The 25,825-nt window shown below is 40.0% G+C and overlaps 1 protein-coding gene across 1 annotated transcript; it reads right to left on the bottom strand.

Moving 5' to 3' along the window:
• Positions 1-533: 533 nt before the first annotated feature.
• wt1a (WT1 transcription factor a) lies at positions 534-24,571 on the bottom strand. The gene is made up of 8 exons (XM_062420290.1): positions 23,939-24,571; positions 19,714-19,836; positions 18,637-18,739; positions 8,421-8,520; positions 2,646-2,790; positions 1,592-1,681; positions 1,108-1,200; positions 534-809 (listed from the first exon to the last, which is right to left on the bottom strand). Exons 1-8 carry the CDS (start codon positions 24,408-24,410, stop codon positions 688-690), a joined length of 1,248 nt encoding a protein of 415 aa, XP_062276274.1. The 5' UTR covers positions 24,411-24,571; the 3' UTR covers positions 534-687.
• Between the last annotated feature and the right edge of the window lie 1,254 nt (positions 24,572-25,825).

Genomic DNA, 25,825 nt, shown 5'->3' with positions numbered 1-25,825 from the left:
GGTTGCAAATAAGCACAATCAGCTTTTGTACTGAATAATGAATGAGTTTATCTTCTTGCTTCCACCCAAAACACATCTAATCAAAGAGAGGAGTGAACGCTCTCACATGGCTTTTAGAGATGAATTTTAGTTGGCTTGGATTTTTTTTTAAAGTGAACCAATGATATTAGACAGATGTGCTTTCTGTCTTAGGCTATAGACTGTGGTATCTAATTTGTCAAGTCAAAATAATGTAGAGCTACTATTAAAGGGGAGTTCCACAGATTTACCACATCAACGTGTGTTTCCAGGTGTTGGAACCCAGCAGACTTAGCTTGTCCCCATCCCTGCTTGAGGCTAAATTAGCCATGACCAGCATCACACATGTGCAACTCAGACCAAATTATTGGTGGCTGAGTTGCTTTGTGGGTAATGTAGGCACCAGGTTTTGACAGAGAGGAAAAATGCAAAACAACGATATCTTTTTTTCTGCTATATTTCTTTTAAACTGTCCATTGTGAGTTTGACAATGCTAAATTGGAGGAGTACTGTTTTAACTTTTTAAGGGCCGTATCGGAACACAGAGCTATAGACGGCGCTGTGGTTGATAATGTGATAACCAGGTTTGGATTAACCAGAGACAGAATATATAAACAGATGTAAGCCCGATGTTTACATGTAAAACCGTGATATCGACTGAACACACTCTCAGATGGCCAGCTGGAGCTTGCTGAGGTTCCTCTGGTGCATGTTGTGGTGCCGCACCAACTCGTCGCTCCGGGCAAACTTCTTCTGACAGTTCGGCCACCGGCAGTTAAACGGCTTCTCACCTGAGAGGGAGAGAGGTGAGATGGATGGGTGGAGAGGGAGGAAGGTGGAAGAATGACAGAGGATGGAGAATCAGGACAGGAGGGGTTTGAAAATGAAAATAGAAGAAATATTAGAATATTATGTTGATCATAAGTGAAATGGGAAGATTAAACAGACTATTAAAATACTTTTATCTTATCCATGATGGCACAAGTATAAGAATAAATACGTGTTCATATTTCAATATTAATAAAATACAGTAATATATGCACACATCAAAATGGATGAGAAGAAATGGAAAAATAAAAGTTTACGCACTTGTTTTACCTGTATGAGTCCGGGTGTGTGTCTTAAGGTGGTCAGACCGAGAGAACTTTCTCTGACACGTCTCGCATTGGAAGGGTTTAACTCCTAAACACATGTACAGTATGCATGCACCCACATACACACACACACACGCACACACACACACAGGTTCACACAAACAAGTCCATGTTCACACCCACACACACACACAAACACACAGAGGGAGATACAGAAAAATACAGTAGAGCAGAGGCTTGCAGGGAAGCCATGCCAAAGTCTGGCCAGCCTTAATTCACTTCATCTAAGGGGAGATCAGTACGGTGCAACACTGTACACAAAATGCAAACTGTGCACTTCAATAAGACTGCATTATCCACAACATGGCTGTCATGCAAACAGGAGAGGAGAGAGAGTAGAGAGAATCAAGACAAAGAACTGAAAGGAGAAAACGTGAAAAAATAAAGAAGACAGAGAGGCAGATGAAAAGTAATCAAACCTGTGTGCCTCCTCTGGTGTCTTTTGAGCTGGTCGGAACGAGAAAACCTCCGGCCGCAGTCTGTGAACTCACACTGGTAAGGTTTCTCTCCTGGACAAGAGAGACAAGAGAGAGGACCCAGAGAGTTATATTGAATTGGAAATTATTTTATGTCTGGTCCTACATGATATCTTACTTCAGATATCATAGGAACACATACAGTACCTACAGGGATTGTAAAAAGGTCAGTTATATATTTTGTTGACAGTAACACTGCTGTTCTTCTTTTAACTGCTTACAGGAGCCAGAATGATTCGATTTTTTGATCAGTCAACCAATCTAACTTCTAAAATATGAATATTTGCTGGGTTTGTTTTCATTCTTCTGTGACAGTAAATTTAAGATCTTTGGCTTCTGGACTGTTATTGGAACAAAACAACTGATACATTAAGAATGTCCTCATAAAATGAAAATAAAAGGCAACCAAATGATAAAAGCACCACATTTGTCTGTGAGACATTTGTACAATATTCATTCATTAATCATGTTCATTTTAAGACATCACTGCACTTACTTTAATTGACCAAAGAGTACTGTATTGGATCATCTACAAGACTCTACAACAGTGGTTCCCAGAGTGGTAGCTGAAACACCCTAGGGTGCCTTGAGGATAAACCAAGGGTGCTAAAAGATGTATTTCAATCTCTTCATACTGATGTTTCAAAATCAGTAGAGACATTGAATACTTTGTTGAAAGGTAAATGGAAAACTGAAGTCATGTTTTGGCTGTTTTTGCCCTTAAAGACCTAAAATGAAGATTATTTTACTTTTTTATTTTGATCATCATTTTAAGGTTTAATTATTGATCTGCAAACCTGCACAGCAACATGACCATGGCAATGACAGATCATAACACTGAGGTTAATAAACATCATTTATTGGCTCTCCAAATGCTTAAAACTTAAAACTTTGGAACTTTGAAATAATAGCATGTTGTCATGGTATCAAAAGCACACGTCAGAAGATGTACAATACATGTCATATTGCATCGCAGGTGGCTTTCTGCTGGTTTCACCTGTGTGTTTGCGACTGTGCATCTGCAGATGAGACAGCTTGAAGTAGCGTTTGTTGCATCCTGGGTAGGCACACATGAAGGGACGCTTCTCGCTGCTCTCTGACCGCACTATTGCTGGAGCGATGCTGGGGACCCGCCGTACATCCTGCGCACGCACAACCACACACACACACACACACACACAGACACACACACAATCCAAACACTTTAATTTAAACCCAAACCACTCTAATAAGAATTAACAAAACCTCTCCCTGGACATCAATAATTGAACCAGTAAAGTTTAATTTAGATAACAGGCAATTAAATCTGTCCTGTGTGTAAATAAGTGCATGTGATCTGTCTGGCTCATTGGGATCATTATAATAAAATGCTCATATATTCATTAGATGTGAATTAGCAGTAAAATGACCCCAGACTGACTGCAGCCCAGAGGGAGCTGTTAGTCACGCCTTTTAGACAGACCCCCTTCCAGAGTGCCCCATTATAACCCTGCTGCTCCACTGCAGACGCTCTAGGAGAAGAATAACAGGACATAACACATGGTGGTACAAAAAAAAAAATCCACTTTTGTATTTTAATTCATCTGGAGAATAAATTATAGCATGTTTTTAATTTGTTATGCCTTCAAATGTCATAACCTGTATTTTTTCAGTTTTACTATCTGACCCTTATATGACATGTATACACTTTCTTCACATTTCCTCATTTTCTCAGCTGTTTCCTCCTTATACCACTTTACCCAAAACATTCTTTCTTTCTCCCCTTATGCCTCCACACCGCTTCTTTCTCCCCCCTCTGCCTCCACACCCCTTCTTTCTCCCCCTCTGCCTCCACACCCCTTCTTTCTCCCCCTCCTGCAGCCATCTGCTCTTCATTTGCTTGGTGTTTAGCATAATGGCTCCAGCATCAGCCCTGCTGTACTGTTAACAGGTACTGATAAGTAGACTACATTACAACCATTAGACTACATGCTGGAATAACAGCCACTTCCAGTGTCCATGTAAAAATGAAAAACATTCAACCTAAATTCTCACATGATGAAACAGTATACTGTGACTTTAATAATCTGAATCTAATCTACAGTAGCTACATCAGGTAATGCTAAATGCTTACTGCACAATACTAAGAGCTCATGTGCAACATGTTGTTCAGGAATACAAAATTAACCGAACACCAGTCAACACTGACAAAGAAATGAATTATTAAACTCAGAACACACATTTTAAATGAGTAAGTGTCAAATATACAAAATGCATTTGAAAATAAACAATCAAATCTCGCTCCTGCTGTTAGCACACTTTGATGCACCAACTAAAAAAAAAGTTAGCCGGCTAGCTAGGTAGCATGTGTAGCCTTGTTACGCTAAATAAAAGGATATTGTGTTTATTTGCAGCAGAAACTGTTTGATACATTATCAATTTATTGTTGTTGGTGTAGAAAACAGATGCTAGCTGGCTAAATTTGGTAGCATAGCTCAGCTTGCTAAAAGAGGCTGCGAATGGCCGAACATTGAGGCGGCGGTGACAACTTTACTGTCATAAAAAGCAACCTTATGAAAAGCAACAAAATAAAAGTGTAATTGGGGGAAAATGCCCATATGAATTTCAATTGCTACAGTAAAATAAGAATGATGAAATATAATAATGTGCAGAGTGGTGAAATGGTTCATTTATACATTATATACAACTTCATTTCATTATTACTTATTCAAAAAGTAAGATTTAAAAAACTTTAGTGTGTCTTCAGGGGGCAATTTGCTTTACAGACAGTAGTCCAACACAAATACATACATCATACTCAACACATCACAAGACATATCTCCTGCACTGTCACAATGAATCGTGGATAAAAGAAAGAAAGATGCAATGACATCCAGAGTTATATAGTTTGTGTAAGAAACCAACAGCAGATGGAACAAAGAGCAGTGCTACCTTTGGACGACTAAACCTCCATCCTGATGGAAGCATGTGGAACCCAAGACTAAGACTACCAAACCAGCAACTCAGAAAAAGAAATAACAGACTCAATAAAAGAAGAATAAAACACTCTCATCAGTGTCATGTCCACATTGAACTATTGATTTTGCATCTGTGTTTGCATCAAATTTAAGCTTCTCGTCTAGGTGAATGCCCAAATACTTGTATTGCTTCACTGTTGCCACTAGCTCATCCCCATAGCAAGGGCCTCACAAAGTCAATACACACTTCTTTGGTCTTAGCTACATTCATTCACAGGATGGACTGGTCACACCAGATCAATTCAATTCAATTCAAGTTCTTTTAAATAGTGCCAAATCACAACAAAAGTTATCTCAAGGCACTTTTCAGATAGAGCAGGTCTAAACCGTACTCTACTTTATTTAAGAGACCTAACATTCCTCCATGAGCAAGCACTTGGCGACAGTGGCGAGGAAAAACTCCACTTTAATGGTAAGAAACCAGAAAGTTAAGAAATTCATCAAGGACTGGGTCATGATCTTGCTCCACACCCTTCAGAGGAATCACAATCAGATAGTCATCGGCATACTTAAGAACAAATCTTGATACATGAATGCTCTGACGCTCATTTGTATAAAAAATGAATAAAAGTGGCGAAAGCACACAGCCCTGAGGGGACCCAGTGGAAGATGAGAGTTTACTGGGCAGAGTTCCATCAACCCGGACCCTCTGAGATCTGTTTGTTAAGAAGTCAGAGCCAACATACTGTACTAAAATCTGAATACAACTTAAAGCAGAAGAAAAATCAATAAAAAGCAAACGTGCATGGTTTATATTTCCCCCCCAGGTGCCTCAGTATGAGATTTAACAGAGTAGCTATAGCGTCCTCCACTCAACTCCGTACCCTGTAGGCAAAACTGTAAGGGATCTAACATGTCATCCACTGTGTGTCAAATTTCAGATGTGACAATATGTTCAAATGTTTTCATAATAAGGGATGTAAGTGCCACAGAGTGATAATCATTCAGTGCCTTGAAAGAATTAAACTTTCTCAGTGGCACCACAATAGATTCCTTCCACATGCCAGGAACTTTCTGTTGGTCCAATGACGACTGGAAAATAAATGAAAAAATACTACACAGTTGCCAGGCTCAACACTTCAATAATTTCCCCCCTGTGCCATCAGAACTAGAGCTTGTCCTGTCTTTAATACCACCTAAGGATTTTCACGTAACCACCTCATCAATTTTAATCCTGCAGGCCCATTTCTAAAATTAGAAAGTTCATCATTGAAATCATAGATATCAAATCAAAAGTAGAATTTGTTTAACTCTTCTGCCAATTCAGCATCAGGTTTCTCCTGGTTCTGCATCCCAAACATGGACTTGATTCCTTTCCTAGCCAACCTTCAGTACCCTTTATACAGCTCAACCTCCACTTTCCTTTTCTACCTGATTTTAGCGCGCTTTATCTGTGTTTTAACAAGTTTATGTGCCTCCCTCCTTACTTCCTCTCCTCATAATAAGACATCATCTACTGATTAAGACCTGTTGTATGTTTTAGCCATTTCCTAATCCAGGGATTATTAGTGGGTTTTGTGAGAAAACACCGTATTTTCACAAAAAACAATGTACGTAGAGGCCGAGTCTGTGAGATCATCTAGGTCAGAGGAGTCTTTAAATTGATCCCAATCAGTACCTTCAAAGCAGTTTTTCAGTTCTGGTGTAGAGTCTTTAGTTCAGACCAGAACGACTCTTGTGCACAATTTTCCCTTTCTTCAGGGCTGATTGATTAATGAACAGTGCTGTGGTCGGACAAACCCAGAAGAGATTTATAAGCTCCTCTAATGGTGCATTAACACTGATCCAATACTTTGTCTTGTTGAATAGGTGACGTACTGGAATAAAACAAAATAAATATAAAACAAAATAAAGTAATGATTAAAATTCCCCATGATTGGGACACATAGTCTGTAGATGCTGCACAGTTATGACTACAGTTGCTGTTGTATTATCCACATTTGCCTTATTGTGAATATCACTTGTATAACTGTGACAAAAAGAGTTATGGGGATCCGGGCAGCAAATAAAGTGGTCGAAGTAAAACACATAAAACTTCAATATCAGGGGTACACACGGTGTCTCTAATGACCACAGTTTTACACAATTGGGTGTTAACGTACAGGCACACACCCTCCCTGTGTTTTGCCAGTTGGGTGTGCGTCACAATCTAGGGGCCAGAATTCTTCAGTTTCAATGTCAGCGTCAGAGTTTTGGTTTTTAAACCAGGTTTTAGTGAGGGAAATGATACAACAACATAAAATCTGACAGAAACTTTGCATTTGTTTGTAGTTAATCTATTTTATTCCTTAAAAACTGCACGTTGGCAAGCATGATGGAGGGCAGAGGAATACGAAGCGGCTACTGTCTCCGTAGTCTGTGGCGCGCTACACCCCTCCTTCCTCACTTCCTCAGTCGAAACAGTCTCCTTGTAGAGTTGGCATTCTGTCCAAAATCTTTCCGGATCGCCGGTGGAATTACAATTCCAGGCTCCAGTGCTGCTACGCTAATGTTGCGGCACTGAAGAAGAAACTCTGGGCTGCACTTCAGTCCATGAGGCTGGTCTAAATCACGCAGGGTGAACGCAGCCACAAAGTGTCAGAAACACCAGGAATCAATGAGCCACAACCGTGACTGACAGATGACAGCGAGATCAAACAGATCACCATTCATTCAGTGAAAAGCAGTCAAGGATCGACGACCAGTTATTTCTGTAACCTTGGACACTTTTAAGTCCGATACTGAAGTAACCGACAACTAATCCAGCAGCATCTTGCGATCCCCTGACATGCAGAGTGATATAATTATCTGTGATTCAACATGTCCGACACAAGTCTCTTCATCATGGAGTTCAGTTTTTAACAAGCTGCCTAATACGTTTTTTTTTGTTTTTTTGAAGTCATAAAGAAAACATTAATGAAGAATGAAATTCCATGGCTGTCAGCCGTATTTCCTTTGGCAGTGCTGAGAATTAGTGTAAACCCTCTAATAAAAACGATGGAGCGAAGCATCACTGTGCTACTCAATCTGTTCTCCCGCATTTTAACAGCTCTTCAATTATACTTTAAAAGACACAGGAGTAAGAGTTTGTTTATTCCTTTTGCCCTGCGCCAACCCTCTTATGTGTGTTTTGTGTAATCCATTTCAATGAACAATGTAAAAAAAAAAAAAAAAGAAAAGGAGAAAAAAAGAAAAGAAAAAGGAGCAGGGTGAATGATGAAGCAGGCCCTGCAGAGAAAGAACGAAAAGATCCCAAAAAGTCTTGCTGTGGACTAAGAGCAGGTCTGGAGAATCTCTTGCTCCCTGTCCTTTAGAGCTGCTGACAGACAATAATTAAAATCTAATGATTTATTAACGTGCTGATCCTCGTATGGAAACTGTATCTTTACCCAGTGTAACCCTACGTGTGTGTGTGTGTGTGTGTGTGTGTGTGTGTGTGTGTGTGAGAGAGAGAGAGAGTGTGTGTTTCTTAGCTGCTAATGGATTTGTGGAAAAAGATTCCTCTTGGCCTTTAGAGCAGCCTTTTAAAAAATCTCTGTGCATGCATGTGCACAATGTGTCTCTTTGTGTGTGTGTGTGTGTGTGTGTGTGTGTGTTTGTTAATCTGTGCTCTGCTACCTATCAGTATTTCCTCTTAGCATCGCCTGGTCATTGCATCAGGCTCCTCCATTCCTCCTCCTCCTCCTCTTCCTCATCTCCCTCAGTCCACTCATTAAAACATTAAAGGAGTAACACGTATAGATCTTGTTTACGCTTTATAACAGTGTGAGTCTTACCTGTATGCCCCTGAAGACTCCGTGTGTGTGTATGCGGTACTGCGTGCTGCAGCTGTACACCATGGGAGTGTTGGGGTCACTGTCGTAGCCTGCTGCATGGCTGCCAACACACAGGAGATGGGGGGGGGGGGAAACACGGAGTGATGATTATTATTCACATTATTTCATCAGGTGAATGAATTGAGATCGTAAAAATCAATTTGGCATCAGCGCTTGGTTCAACACTTTTTGAACAGCTGTTTTTTTCAGTGCAAGATCATCATTTTCGTGAGTGTACGCAAAGGTGAAAGGAAGGTTTCCGCATGGACCGTTGCCACATACAGTAAGATGAACGTAAAGCAGACATCAGATAACAAGATGTTTCAGTGCTGTAAATCCATACAATGTAACAAGCAGCGGCAGAAATATAGAGCATGAACTGCTGTTTAAGTGAGTGTACTGTGTGCAGGTAGGTTCATGAGGGCATCATTATTCAAACATGTTCATGTTGTCACATAGAGCCCATAACGCAAAACACAGACCAATCATTTGTCATCTGACAGTACAGATGTAAGTCATGATGACATTTTTTAGAGTACCATATATCCAGCTGAATCTTAGAGAGGAAAGTTGTGTTGGTTTACGTACTCTACTGTTTGTACAGTAAGTTCAAGTGGAAATGTGAGCTTTGCAACAATAACCGCTGATGCAAAATCAACAGTAATAACTAATAATTATTGTTATTATAGTCAATTACTTTCTGGATTAGAGCCCAAGATGGTGTTTTCAAATGTCTTGTTTTGTCCACAACACAAAGATGTTCAGTTTACTGTCATAGAAGAAAAAATATTCACATTTTCCTTTCAAAATGACTCCGAAAGATTAAGCAATTATCAAAATAGTTGGCGATTAATTTAATAATGGAATCAATTACTCGACTGATTGTTGCAGCTCCAATAAACAGGCTGTTTGGCATATATACAGGAAGAGGCTTCCTACACATGATACATTCAGGAACATGTGTAGGTTGACTTCATGCTGTAATCACCGCTACAGTAATTTATAGTATTTGTACAGGTTATATTTGACCACATATTAGCAGGCTGTCATATCATCATCTTTTTAATATCAAACATGATTGTGGCAACAGTATTTAGTATTGTTGACAGCTGTCACAGTAGAACACGACGTGATACCATGAGATGGGGTATAAATAGCACGACACTATTAAGGACATTATTGTGTGTCATGTCTATGCATTTCAGTCTTCTTCATGTGTCATTTAATGCTGTTGGTTAGGATTAGGAAGAAAAACCTCTCGGTTAGCGTAAGGGAAAGATGATGGTTTGGGTTTAAATGATGTGAGGGTAAAAATATCTGGTTGTTTAGTGCTTTTGCAGTTTAATTATCTAACCATCCACCCAACCAAACTTATAAGTTGTTTTTGGCGACTGAATTTACAACGTGCGTTAAATGACACAAAATAAAAAATGTGTAGTCATAGCAGGCAAAATGACTTAAGAAATGGAGTGTTATAGTTTGGAGGTTTAGTTGTCAGAGTGTGTTTGACTCATTTAAGGAACTTTGTGAATAGATCTCGTCAGTTAGAGTAGCAGCAGCGGGTAACTGGTGGGTGTTTGCAGAAAGCAGTGAAACAGCAACAGCAGCATTAAAATACAGTTATTAATTTGAAATCTTAAAGTTCCGACAAACATTGCAAAACTCGAAAACCCATTTATAATAATTATAAAACATAACTACACATAAAAAGTGAGAGAAGCGGAACATGTCTCGCTTTGGTAACTGACTTTCTGATTAGAAAGGTTAACATTAATCTTCTGTTGATTTCATCACTAGCCGCAACAAAAACAGTATAATATATGACACTAACATCTTTCAGTATTTCAGCACGTGTTGAAGAGCAGAACAAAACCTGCTCTGTGCGACACAGCTGCCAGTGTTGCCTCTTGTATCTTCTTATGATAACACACGCGGCAACAGAAAGCTCTTGTCTATGAAACGTGTGATATTTCAGTCCGTTTAACCAAACGAGGAGGATGGGAGTTTGCATCCTGTGCCGCTGCAATGGGAATGTACTGTGCAGTATACAGCATAAGGTGCTCTTTGTCTGCCTCGCTGTTCCCAAGGACAGGAGAGACATCGAGACTACGTCAGCGGTATTCACGGCGTAAATCATTTGTTCCTTTACTTACAGTTAGTGCATTCACTCTTTTAGTATTTTTTAATGTGCAGGTAATGTACAAGCCAGGGCATCTTGGCTGGTGACTGGGAAGCCTCCTCCATGAAACTCTTTCCCCTCCTTTTAAATGATGCGTCCTCTCTGTGATTAAGGAGGATGGAGGCTGACAGCGGTTCAACACTCATCTAAACTGCCTTATTGACTAGAACAAGCACTAATATCCACACTGATGACTTGACTAAACAGATAAAAATTTAATAAATTCAACCAAACATACAAATAATAAATACATACAGGAGAAAGACAAGTAGTAGTGGTCTAAAAAAATCCAAAAAACATAATAATTCTATTTAATTGCAAAAAAAATCCCCATCATTAGCCCCTCACAGCCCTTTTGAACCCTTAATGGACATTTTTCTGAGTCTGAAAAGCTGCTGTTCTGAAGGAATTACCCTAAATATAACAAAAGTGATGTAATATGTAAAATATTAAAGACAAAAATGCACCGAATGAGCCGCAAGGGTTAAAGTTAACAAGATAATGGTGTTTTAATGAAACGTTAATGAAATAAACATGCCTTGACTTGTCTCAGCTGTGCCTAAACATAACCACTTAATAAAAGTTAGTCATGCTTTAGTTGCAACAAGCTGATCTTTTAGAGAAAACCAAATAAATATGTTGTCAAAAAAACTTTTTTTTTTAGATAAATGTTCTATAAACATAATGTCTGTGTTTGCTGTTGCGTTTAAGTAATACACTGTATAAATCTACTTTTTAGGAGACAAGGCTGCGTTATCTCAATCGTCACACTGCTCACATTCACACTGAGCAGTGCACACAGGTGATGTGCGGCTCTGTGTTTCAGTGTTCAGCGTGAATGCCCAGCCTATCTGTTCTTCCTCTCTAAGCTCGACTCCCTTACCGTTCCTCTCCCTCATCTCCCGCTCCTCGCCCCGCTCCTCTTTATCTCCTTGTCTTCTACTGACTTCCTCCTCATCCTTACTACTCCCTCACCTCCCTTTCTTTCTACTGCTGCCCCATATTGAAAGAAGAGTAACATAATAAATAAGAGAAAAAAAAGCAGAGACAGACAGACTGAGAGCAAAGCGTACACTTTCATCTGCTATTTCTGAGGAGCTTCTCAGAGCACATGAGCGAGAAAACACAAGTGTATGTTTGCTAGAAGGCTTTTAAAACCAAGTGAATAATAATATGCTTTTAAATGAGCCTCACTCGATCATTCTGTGCACACGCTACCATGCAGCAACACCCCACAAAGCGTACACATTCCTTCTTGCTACCACACCTTTGTGCACATACACGACTCTGTAAGACGCACACACATGCACACGCACGCACGCACACACATTCATTTGTTAACTATGATGAATGCCTGTTGGCTCCAAAGATATTTGTGAGTCGACACAGACGCTGACCGGCGTGCAGCTATGCAGGTCACGATGACACACAACACAGAACAACGCTGCTGAATGGTTTGAACCTCTCAACAACGGACGCTCATGTTTCCGCAATTATTCCTGGCTGCTTTCTCTTTAAATTTGAGAGTGAAAAAGAGAGAGACGGACGGGTGGAACAGCATGTCACGAGGCATTATTTACCACCTTTTTAAATCATTATACAACGTAACCAGTATCTGACAAAAGTCTAACATGCCTGCTGTCTTTTTAATGCATGTTTTAACACTAAGCACTGACACTAGCATTATCCAAAGTAATAAAATAAACATTTTTGTGATCTCGTATGCATTTATTTATTTATTTACACAATATGCTTTGCTGCAAAGTCAGATATATCAACAACTACTCGCCAGATTGCCATAAAAAAATGTTTAGCATGTACTTTCATGGTCCCCAGAGGATGATTTGTAATGATTTTAATGACATCCTGACCTTTGTCTAGTGCCTCTGTCAGTTCTACATTAAACAACATGTTCTCAGTATGACTAGCTGGTTCAAACAGTAGATGTGTTTCCATGAAGTTTACCGTGAGAGGAGTCTTGCAGCTTAAAGTGTAAGACATATACCATATATATCTGATACACATCAGCTTCTCTCCTTGTTTCCTGTCACCTCTTTAATGTCACATTTTAAATATTTAGAGAAATGCTGTCTGCGGATAATCGTGGTTCCCAGATGACCCTCTGACCATGTAATGAACATCACAGCCTCTAGGGGCTGCTAGAATGACTTTAAACGTGTAAAACAAATTTCATCGCAATCTCCTACATCTAAAGGTACAAGAACCAAATCTGATTCAAACTTTGCTCGGAGTCCGAAAAGACAAATATGCTTAAAATTCTACTGTGTTTTTTGTTGTTGTATGTTTTTAACAATCTGCTGATCGAGCCAGAGACATTTAGGAGCATCAAAAACATCAATTAAACATCCGGCTGCTACAATTTTTGTCAAACATACAGCACATGCTAAAACATCAGCATTTTCAAGAGCAGACTATCTACCTGCAATAGCACGATTGATTTTGAATATATTTAAACAGCTCATAGATGTATCAAACTAATACAGCTTCAAGTGTAACTCAACACCGAGCTGAAAAGCAGTGTTTTATTGCATTCTCTAGTTGAAAGCCTCAAGTAAGTTGGACCTTGAAGTGTGCTTTATAGTGGTGTCACAGTGTACTGAGCACACTCCAGAGTACTCCTACATCACTGCAGCGAGGATAAGAAGCAGTAACACGATTTCCTCTGGTCCAAAATGATCACTCCATTCACTCTCTTGAATCTAATCAACTCTATATGTTTCCTACTGTCTTTTTCTACATGAACTTGACCGGCCGCTGCTTTTCAAAGAGAGTGATGGATGAGTTCCTACCTCTTTATGGTGGATGCCAGTGTATTGACAGGGTTCCAAGCCACACACTCCAACTGAGAGGTCATTTGATATAAATTTTCACCACTGTGGAGGAAAGACAAAACGTAGAAGAAAAGCTCATGAGCTGCGCAGTGCACTGTCATTTACCATCTGTTTGCGTCGCTGTGTTGCCTTTTGTTGTCCTCAATGGAAGCACACTAATGAAAAATGCCAACACGCACAAACACACACACACACACACACACACACACATATATACACACACACTGAGACGCAGGTGGAGCTGAGGTTGAAGAATGCGTCTCAGACAGAAACCAAGAAAGCTGAATTCTCCCACAACAGCTATCTTTCATTAAACACAGCAGACTCCACAATCATTATTCAGACCTGCCATGTGATTAAATAGGCTGCCACAAACATGTGCACACTCACACAAGTGTACACACACACACACACACACACACACACACACACACACACACACACACACACACACACACACACACACACACACACACACACACACACACACACACACACACACACACACACACACACTGGATTTATAGCTCTCACCCCTTAACACCACAGCCTCTCTATCACACCACCTGCAGGCTTGCAACAGTCTGGACGGGGTAGATGTGGTGCCTGGTACCCTGCTCATTACACAGCTATTATTTTACAGTACAGCAGGGGCACGCAGCCAGCAGAGCACAAATGGTATTTCTGCTGAAATATTGTTGGAACGGAGGCTGAGTACAAGATTTAAAGTAATGATCTATGACATTTTCAAATAAATAAGAGTCTACTTTTCTTCTCTATTGCTGAGTGATGGAACCCATCACAGATTCAGCCTACATCCATTTAATGAAAACACCATGGTCCAATTTTCTGCCCTAAACAGACAGTGAGTGGTACAGTGGATCTTTGAGGGGAAATCCCTTCTAGCTCCTAAGAAGCCTGTTGCAGCAAGGTACCATTTCACTGGAATAAACAGAAGAAGAAAACTGCTTTCTGTACTCTTTTAGCTAGAAGAATGATATTACAAAAATGGAAAGAAGCATTACCACCTGTAAATGGACACTGGGTGAGAGAGGTCATGTACTATATTCAACTAGAAAAGATTTGATACACTATAAAGGGGTCAATTCACTAATTCTTTGTTGCCTGGCAACTTTTCTTGAATTACTTTGAAAATGTAAATGCAGACAAAATGAACTTTTAGAATGTAATATGTCAGTATGTATGCGTGTGTATCTACATATTATTTTCTTAATGTTGATTCTTTCTTTCTTTCTTTATTTTTCTTTCTTTTGTCTGGCTGTTGTGTTTTTCCGATGTTGGTGATGTGGGATGGGGAGGGGAGTAGAGGAAGGAAAAAGAGGGGAAAAGTTTGTCTTTTTCTCTACATATTATTAGAAAGACCTTGATAGTTTCCATCACTGAACTGACAACGAAAAGAGTGCAACTACAGAATATCATCAAGAGAAGATCCAAGGAAAGATATGTCACTTTAATGGACATGTAGAATGTGAGACGCACGTAGATCATAAACCCTTAAAGATAAAAATGACTCTTTGTAATGGCAGTTCCTACGCTTACTTGTATTTGCTTACAGGCCAGTTTTGCCCCGTCCAATATGGTGGAAACGTTGACGTATGATTCAGAGGCCAATGCCACGTCAACGTCTATGGCTTTACAAACATAGATGTAGCTTAACGGCAGGAATCTAACTCTCACAGCGCCAACATGTCGATACGTAGCAGTTATCATATCGACATGTTCGCCATCTTAGTTTAGCGAATTAGCATGCTAATATTTGCTAATTAGCACTAAACACAAAGTACAGGTGAGGAATGTCATTGGTCTTGCAGCAAGTTGTCATAAACTAAAGTATTGGACGAACAGAAATGTTGAGGCACTAGATGTAAAGTCAGGGGATCAAAGTTGTAACAATTCTTTCTGAAAAGACCATGAATGTGTGTACCAGATGTCATTGAAATCCATCCAATAGTTGTCGAGACATTTCAATAAAAAACATCTCATTGTGGTGCTAGAGGAAAAGTCAGGGGATCACCAAAGTCTAAATCGTCCTCTAGGGACCTTGTAAATAGAGTACAGATTTTCATGGCAATCCATCCAATAGCGGTTGAGTTATTTCACTCTGGACCAAAGTGGTGGACCGTCACATGCTGCTACTGTGGCTCAAACGCCAGAGGGCTAGTGTGGGATTTTTGGAGGTTTCCTACTATTGGTCTGACTGGACCGTGCAGATAGAGAGAGTCTACTTCTGTATTCCAAATAATTATTTCCCTCTGATTCCTCATTACTAGAATAATAGTCAGAACTGAAACTGACTTCATGTTTGATGTTCACTGACTGATACTACACTGTGCATGAATACTTTAAGGCAACAAAGAAGCCGAACGAAAATGTATTAAATGAAGCTCTCGATGTTCTTTCAGACAGCGATCATCCAATCTACTTAGAGTTCACAGTTCTGCCTTCAGGCTCACGCTACACACTGCCAAAGATTAGGAGCAATTGTTACAAATTCTAGTTTGTTCCCAGTGCAGTCAGACTATTGAATAGTCACATAGGTACCCAACATTATAAGTATTATATATATTATTTTATCAACATTGTATCTTGTATGTTTACATGTGTATCTGTCTGGCTGTTGCAGCAACCAAATTGCCCAATATGGGATCTTAATGATGACTCCCTCACTCCCTCTCTCTCTCTGTCTCTCTCTCTTTTTATATGTGTGTGTCAGTATATCTCTCCCTCTGTATGGATTAATAAGACTTCAGCATGTTTTCATTTCATGTTGTTCCAGCAGGCCAAGCTGACGGCCTGCAGAGTAAATACAGTCCTGTTGGTACCAGGCTGCAAGATTAGGCAACTGACGCAACTCAAATGAGCCTTCCCAGCCGTGTGTGTGTGTGTGTGTGCGAACGCTGAGCAGATATCAGTTATTTTTATGGCAAAGAAGACTCACAGACTACCAAACTCATGTTCACCTTCTATCTCTCTCACTCTCTCTCTTTCTCAAACACTAACACACACACACACACACACACACACACACACACACACACACACACACACACACACACACACACACACACACACACACACACACACACACACACACCACAGAGGATTCCTTCTTTTCCTCCATCGATGGAAAACACTGTGTCAGTATAATGTGAGGAATGTTTCATTTAGAAACAGAACAACAAGCAAACCGCAAAGGTGCACCTCCTTAAAATGACTCACTCTGAGGAGCTTATTACAACCTGTTAATAATTTATTACCATATTTCTAAAAGATAGATAAAGGCCTTTCAGCCCATTAAAGTCAATCGCAGCTGATCGTTTTTCATTCGGGAAATGTTCTTATTTCGCTATCAATATTATTTCACTTCAAATGATGCAATGAACACATTCTGATATTTTGAATAAATTGTGCAATATTTCCTCTGAATTCTTGGTTGTGTGTCAGAGGGTTAAGGAGGCGAGGGTGGGGTAAAGATTAAGACAGGATGTGGCGGGAGGTGAGCTGGTCGTGATGAGCTTTTGGTGGACCGGAGTGTGAGAACCTTTTTTGAACTCATACTATAGTATAATAAATTTGACAACCTTTGTATGTGTTTGCATGTATATCGGCACACAGTAAAGATATATATATTTTAAGAATGGCTGTTTACTTGGTCTAAATCTGAGTTTTACAACATTAAAACCTCACAGAATAGAAAGAAATCAACACTGGATCATTTAAAAAAAAAACTTTTTTGAAAGACTTAAGTTTAGTAAAGTAAATTGCTTTAAATGGTTGACTGTTTTTGAAACTGTGCTCCAAGTCAACCTTTCTTTTAGGTTCACGAGGAACCTAAAAAACGAAGAATGAAGGTATGAAGTGCATCGTTTGAAATCGAAGCCCTGAAACTTTGATGCCCCTTGTAAAATCTTATACTCTGGTTTTGTAACCTTGCTTGAAAAGTGAATGCTTAATCTAAAAGTCAAACAGATATAGGAGGACACGTGATTTAATAAAACATGAGAGGTATAAAAGCTTATAAATGTGATTTTCTCTCAGCAGACAGCCAGCAGTTTGTTGACTGGAAATATTCCTGGAGTGGAGCGTTCCAGTCATTAATCTACTGAGGAAAATCACACACTGTTTTGGAAAATAGCTTAATGTAACTCAACAAAAAGAAAAGCAGTCTGCTGTCAGTGCAAGTTTTATTCTAACTAGTTTATTTTCTGCTTCATTCCATCTAACCATTTTTTAAAACTTTGAAAAACGTTGATACTTATCCAATGTTAATTAGCTATCCATCACTTTGCAAGTTATCAAAACACATTCCCAAACGCTTTCCTTCAGTCTTTTAATTGTAGATGTGATGATGTTAAAGCCAGGAGCTCAAGGTCAGCATGATGAGCAGCACTGGGACTATTTCATTCTTACAACTCATCAACTGTTTATGGCTCAAATATCTGAAAAGGTATTGAGCCAGAAGAAGAAAAAAAAAAACTGTGGTAAATGATAAGAGTAAAATAATGATGATTAGTCTGCATAGCTCTGTCATTGGCAAGCAGAATAACCTGATCTGTAATATGTTTTTCAGTATGTTCCAAGTCATTAAATCAAGCACTTTCCATAAAAACCTCCTGCCCCTGTTAGTTGACTTCAAGTGGCACCATGATTTTAAAGGAGGCCTATTATGCTTTTCCTTGTTTCCACTCATTCAATGTCATCTGAACTGAGGGGCTGCATAAAGGGCCAGTATCTGATAAATAACAATTTTAGCTACTAATTTGCATACACACAACGTCAGAAATTAGGATTTTGAAAGCACTTGTGAGAGAAATCCGCGCTTCTCATGGCAGAGTGAACTGAACCAGCCAAAAAAGAGTCCAGAGGAAGGAGAACAAAAACAGAGCGGATGCCGCAATGGCAGACAGACCTGTCCTGAAGGTGAACACCCTGTTCAAAACCGCATCCTGCTACCTTTCCCCGAATGACTGCAGTTTGACACGAAACAATCGACAATGGTTTCAGAGAAATTTCCAGGTTTAATTGTTGCATGTTTGTTGGTTATGAAAATAGATTTGTGCTGAGGCGGGGAACGCTACTGTACATGCATGTGCAAGGACTGTGTGTGTGTGTGTGTGTGTTTTACCTGTTGTAAGGATTCCTCAACAGCAGTGCCTGGCTGCCTGTACAGCTGTCTGAAGGTGTGTGGCATCCATATACAGGAGGGGGTACAGGATACTGCTGCTCACCTACTGTGCACGCGCACGCACACACACACACACACACACACACACACACAATAAATAACATACGTGCAAATGCATTTGAGTGTCTGCATGCATCCATTAAGGCTGAAATCCATGACTCACATGCAGTAGATGTTGTGTTTTAAACTTCCACCATATCTCATCCCTTTAACTCTGCCCTCTCTTGCCCTCTCCTATTTTTCTCCAATTTTCTTTTCTTTTTTTGCTACTTTCTTCCACAAATAAAGACCCTTTGCTTCATGTTTCTCTGTCTCTGCTTTCCCCCAGCAGTGTAGTGAATGGCTCCCTTGACATTTCTCCACATTCCAAAATCCCTCTCAGCTCCAATTCTGCCCGGTTATCTTTGCCGTAAAGATCGGCAGAAACAGCGGCGACTTCATACAAAAAAAAAGAAAAAAAAAAGGTGACACAAACACATATAAATATTTACCAATAACATGCGCGGAGGAGGGATTAAAGGGGGATAGGCAGGCGGATGAAAGAAGGGATGAAGGGAGAAGAAGAGGGAGTTTGTGAGTCAGGATGTGGCTGATTTATACCTTCGACAGGCAAGGTCACTGTGGAGACGTCAGAATAAGGGACAAGACACTCCCTAGGTGAGGGCCATGGAGGCTGCCATACAGATGCAGCTGTGGCTTTAAATACACATAAAGATCTGATTTTGTTCTTATTCACAAGCATTGTTTGTTTTTTTTGTGTTTTTTTTCTTAAAGAAAACTTCAGAAAGATAAAAATAGATACCCAAATAGAAACATCCCAAATCTGATATAGGCATAAAGACTTAGTCATAAGGCAGATTTAAACCCACTTTAAACTTAGATCATGCACAATACAATGAAAGCATGAAGGTTCTGTGGAAAGGGGCAAAAATGACCCAATATATTTGTAAAATGTAGAGTTTTTAAAAAAATCTATTATTGTGATGTTACATGTGCCACATACACTCAAAAACTCACCCATGGTGTTCTGCTGAGTTAAAGCGTCTTCGTGTTTGAAGGTGTGGTTGGAGAACTGCGAGCTGTGGTGCGTAGGAGTGTGACCATAATTACCGGCTCCATCAAACGCAACCGCGCCGTATCCTGCGACACAGAGAATAAGAAGGAAGGTTACTTTGAAATGCACATCCCCTCCTAAACTCTGTCAACAGCAGGCCTGTGTCGTGTTGTAATATTCCTGATTACAGTGAGAATTATCTCATCTACAGCTAAAATCACATGAAGAATTATTATTAAATGGCTTGGAGTAGGTGTGGAGGTGTTCCTCCTTTTATCATTGATGCTTCTTTCTAAAGGCCTTGCACCTATGTGATGTGTGTGTAATGACTCACACATTAAAAATAGATGGATAAAATGTCTAAAATATTTTTTTAAAACATGAATGCATCATTTCCTGTCTGCATATGAGAGCAAATGTTTAATACCCAAGCTCATTTAAAAAAAAAGATCCCAGAAATATGATTTATTGACTACAACTGCGACCTTTTGACATCACATCATCATCAGGTATGAAGACGTACTGTAACGTTTCCAGGTTACTTTACATCTTCATCAGTTAAAACATCATAATTGTACAAAATAAGTTGTCTTTTTATGAGCATTACTTCAGTACACGGGCGCCTTTTTCCCCTGAGATTGTTTTTGCCAATTGATATCATGTAGGAATGTGCATAACCTTCTTGAAGCATTAAAAAAAAAAAAAGCAGCGACGAATAAAGTCACTGCTGAACAGAGGTGGGTCACAGAGGCCCAATAAAGTTTATTTTAAACCCTTAAAAATCCTTTTATTCCTCTGCTCTGACAGTTATAGCCAATAGAGTATAATTGTCATCAATGAGTTTATACTACGGATAAGAAGAATTGTTTCCACAGATATTTTCAAGCTATTTTAAAAGATGTAGTAACTCTCAAGTGAGGATTTAATTTACTGGACAACCTTTAAAAAATTAAATCAAATATATAAAATGGATGTAGTCTGTCTCTTTAGGTAAAAACAATTATTTCTTAAATTTGGTTAAATCAAACAACATGATATCAAGACTTGTAAAAATGCACTTCAAACTGGACCCACACACACACACACACACACACGCCTATGTACACACACACTGTTGTTTGGAGGAGACCTGATCTGTGCCTGACACCCCACACCAGACCTGACTCATGACTTAGACTGACCTAAAGGGCACAACAAACTCCCATAAATCACCCACACGCATGAACACACACACACACACACACACACACACACACACACACACACACACACACACACACACACACACACACACACACACACACACACACACTTCATCAATTAAAATGTAGCACTTTCACTGACTTAACTAGGTGGATTGGATGGGTGAGTGAGAGGGAGAAGAGGAAAAAAAACCTCATTAAGCATCTTCATTTATCTTCCACTCACCCCTGTCTGACTTTTCTCTGTGTGTGTGTGTGTGTGTGTGTGTGTGTGTGTGTGTGTGTGTGTGTGTGTGTGTGTGTGTGGTGATTGTGTGTGGTGATACTTTTGTTGCCTTGAAGTGCAGCACTGAGGTGACAAGTGATGAGATCAGTTTGTATTCAACTGGAAAACCCAAAGTCTGGAAATACCCCAAGACACTTTTTTCCCCCTTACTTCCTGAATTTTCAGTCTTGTTTATACACACCAGAAGAATTTCAACCTTTATCATTGAAATTTGTGCAAATTTGCAATTTAAAAAAACACCCCAAAAACTTGCATTCCCTCGTATTCATTTCATTTTCAACCTGACGGTATGTTTATCCTCCTGTAAGAGTACAGTCTTTATACACTTCAGCTGTCTCTCACACTGTCGGCTACATGAATATGTGACGAGATCAAATTTCAGCATATTTTCACTGATGTTTTGCTACTGGGTGCAGTTAACTGATAAAACATGCAGACCTGTAGAAGCTTTTTAACTCTTACATGTGCTGTAAAATAAAAACGTGCCTCTTTTCAAAATTTAAAATCATTATTATTTGGCCTCCAACAAGCCTAACGAAAAATGAGAACCTTCTTGAGGGGAATGTGGCTAGATGTGATGTGATGTGATGGTCCCTGTGTGACCCTGATCTGCTATCAGCTCTACTGTGTGACCTGAGTCCTGCTGTGAGTTTTGTTTGCCTGCGCTCGTCCAGCCACAGCAGGCGGCAGATAAACAGGTGAGAGGTCGGCACAGCTCTTTGATTGTAATGTTATTCCTAAATTATCTGCTTGATAAGCATGTTATTACTAATTAATCTGATTGGTGACCACTAACGGATTCATTATCCAGCATAAAAAGAGAAAAAAACAACAACTCCCAAAGTTAACACATAACGTCGAGTATTTGAACCCCATTGTTGAACTTTGGCACATTTCAGCTCACTTACATGTTCGCTGTGACTCTGTAGCATGTATTATGTTGCAGATACACTAATAATAAATTAAAACGGGCAAAGAAACATGTGCTTTCAATTCGACTAAATTCCATTCAATTCAGTTGAAAAAAAGAAGAAGCTTTTATCTAAAAATAATCTCATCTCCTTCTACAGAAGTGTTATTAACACTCGTTACATATGAGGTAACAGACTATACCTCCACGTTGGATTATTTTCAGTTATTTTCTTCAGCAGGTATTAAAGAATTAGAGCAATGGTTTGTAAATGCAGAGGAGGTGTTAGAAATACTCCAGACTCTAATACCCATAATGAAAAAAATTACAATGAATTCAGTGAACTTAATTTTTTGTTTCATTCATACAACAGGAGAAAATCAATTTCTGCTCAAGTTGATGCAGTTTCTCAGTGTCAGCATCATACTGTGCAGGATATATATCACCTCATTCATTTAGTTAACATTTAATTTAATCTAAATGTTGTTATTTTAATTCTTTTTTTAATCAGGTGTAGTTAAATAATGAAATAAAGAGTGTGTGTGAATTTCACAGCCACACACATTTGACTTTACACACTGTATTTTCATTTAGTTTGACACAGTTAGTGTTAAGGCGGTTGCTCCTTTTAGTAAAGTTTTAAAATCAGCTGTTAGTGGATTTTTTTTTGTAGACAGCTTCAATACAGGAAATAACTGATCGAAAATAGCAGGATCATCCCTCCTGCTCTAATAAAATGAGAGTTTTTACACTACACTAATAAACATTTCATTTATATTTTACTGTCATATTTACATATTTATTCCTTTTAAAGTAAAATTTAAAAAATGAAAAAGAATTAATGAATCAGTATTAGTTAATAAATTCTGATTAACAACAGAAAGGCTCACAGAGACTCTAATTCAAAGCCCAGTGAGGCAGTGAGGGTCAAAACAAGTTCATGAACACAGATTCATGTACGGTTACAATTGTTAAGACGCTCTTTTTTTTAAACTGTGCTCTGTCTTTTAAATGAGCCGTTTCTACAAACAGGCGTAGATATCTTTGGCCTCAGCATGAATTCTTCCATCCTCCACAACGCTCGCAGAAACCATCCCTGCTCAGCTGTATGAATCATTATCGAGACATTTGGGATGCTACATATGTAGCTTAGTAAGCAGTTAACCTACAACCCCGGACCAGCTGGGATGTGAGACCCTGGCTTTTTTTTTTTTTTTTCTGCAGTCATCCCATAACTTAAAAGAAGTGACATTTTCCACTAAACAAAAAATATTCCTCAGTAGGAGATACTTGGATTTACCCAGAACTCTAAAATAAATAAGTTCAATTCATTTTCAAGTCTCTAATTGTATTTCTAAGTAATCTGTGTTGTTTTAAATAATTGTTTATCACAGTGATGCAGTGTGAAATAAAGGCCTCCGGGCAGTGAGGCCAATTTAAACCACATTCAATTATTTTTCTACAATAGAGTTGATCTGTTTTTATCTTCGTGTGGCTCGTACACTTCAGGTGTAATACTCACAAATCTGACCGACGTAACTTCTGCAAATTAAAAAGTTAAAACTGGTCTACAGCCTCTCTGCACAGACTGATTATGAATTTTCGGGCGTGATGAGAACCGCTCGGACACACACAGTGAAGTTTTCTGAGGAGAAGGGACGAAGAGTGTGCTTCAAAATCTTCTGGGGGCAAAAGGGACTAAAATGAGGATGTGACTTTATGACTGACAGACAGACAACACTGTCACACACACACACACACACATCATCATCATCCTCCTCCGGCCCTACCTGTCTGGTTGCGGGCTGTGGACTGTGTGTCCATGCAGTTGGTCAGGTATGGCGGGTTGCTGAACATCCTGCTGGGGGGCTGGTGGTGATGCGGGGCCCCGACGGAAGGCGGCTGGCTAGTGGGGGGCACCGGAGGAGGGGGCGCCCCGAACGCCCCGTACCTGCAGGCCCCCGTGCCCGTGAACTGCCCCGAGAAGTGGACGGTGAAGGCGCTGAGGCCGCAGTGGGGGTCCGTGTCGAGGTGGTGGGGGTCGCCCGTGGTCCCCCAGGTGGGCTCCTGCTTGATGAAGGAGTGCGGCCCCAGGGAGGTGTGAGAGGCGGCCAGGGAGGAGTAAGGGGAGGCGGCCGTGTGGAAGTCCAAGACGGGAGCCCACTGAGGGGCCGTGCTGACGGGCAGGGCCGGGCAGCCGGGGCTGGGGCCCGCCGGGACTGGGGGCAGCAGGGAGTTTAGGTCACGGACGTCTGAACCCATTGTGGTCCAGGGGTAAAACTGAGGACAAAGGTAGGCTATTTTTAAATTTGATTTGTCTCCTTGTACCTTTTCTACCTGCCTACCTCCAAGCCCGCGTGTGTGACTGACCTTTGGCCCAGACCCAAACCCAAAACAGCCACAACCCTTCAAATCCTTAAGAGTCTTTCACAAGTCGTCTCTGGCTCGGTTGTTGCCTGTCAGTTGTTTACGACACTACACAGTCGCTCTGGAAACTCCTTAAAGTTCATGGCGAAGCAGCAAAGTCACACCAGTCAACTTTTTTCTCAGCAGCGAGAGAGACGAGCAAAAAAGGAGAGGAAATAAAGAAAAATGAAAAAGAGATGTCGGCTGGGATCTTCAGTTTTCCGTCCACAACGGTTGAGAGAGTGTTGAGCTCAGAGAGATGGAGTCCATTCAAGGAGGAGAGAGGGTCTGCTCAGAGCTTTCTCTGTGAATGGAGAAAGAGGAGTGGAGGAGTGAGGAGGAGTAGCCCTCTTTTCCCTCCACGCTCTCAGCAGCAGCCCCTGTCTGTGTGTGTGTGTGTGTGTGTGTGTGTGTGTGTGTGTGTGTGTGTGTGTGTGTGTGTGTGTGTTTGGGTGTGTGTCTGAGGAGGGTAGGGGGTGGAGTCAGGAGGTGATGAGGGACAGGAGCCCTCTGACTTCATTCATTTACTGTAGGCTGAACAGTACACACACACACACACACACACACACACACACACACACACACACACACACAGACACACACACACACAGATATGCAGGAGTAAAAAAAAAAAAAAAACACATTTCTGACCTCAGTGACTAAAACAAAAAAAATCTTATATTTTGCCAATATGGAAAAAATGGAATTGTGTAACTGTATTTCAGCTTGTTGAGATAAAACCATCCCATAATATCCCATTGAGAATGTGCTAAAGCTATAAATCTACTTCATTGCTGAAATATGACAGCTGTTTTTCATCACATCAGCTATTTTAAGACGTTTCTAATCGAAAAAATAAAACCCAACACACTGGCTAACACCCAGTGAAACCCTAAAACTCACCTGGACACGAACAGGTGAGAAGGCCTCGGGCAGGAATGGATTTTATAAAAAGTGCTGCAGTTTCATTTTACAGTAAAACTTGTCCCGCAGATTAGATTGTATTGTAATTATGTATTAATTCTATTTGACGGTAGATTAGAAACGGGAGTTTACATTTGAAATAGTTGGCAGATTAATTGTCGCGCGCGGATGAACGGCCCGCGTGGCCATAAATCTCGTGGATTTAGGCTTTAAGGCCTACCGTGCCATTACTTTATTTTCCTTCCTATTATTTTAAACTATTTTTAAATTTTTGTTAATAAAATTGAACCCGTATAAGTGCAGTAAAATTGGCCTATAAGGTTAAAGCGTTCTTAGTTTACAGGTAT

Source organism: Scomber scombrus, chromosome 6 (assembly GCF_963691925.1).
Source record: "Scomber scombrus chromosome 6, fScoSco1.1, whole genome shotgun sequence".
Taxonomy (NCBI): Eukaryota; Metazoa; Chordata; class Actinopteri; order Scombriformes; family Scombridae; genus Scomber; species Scomber scombrus.
The sequence above is the reverse complement of the archived record's forward strand: the minus strand, read 5'-3'. Positions and strand labels throughout refer to the sequence as shown.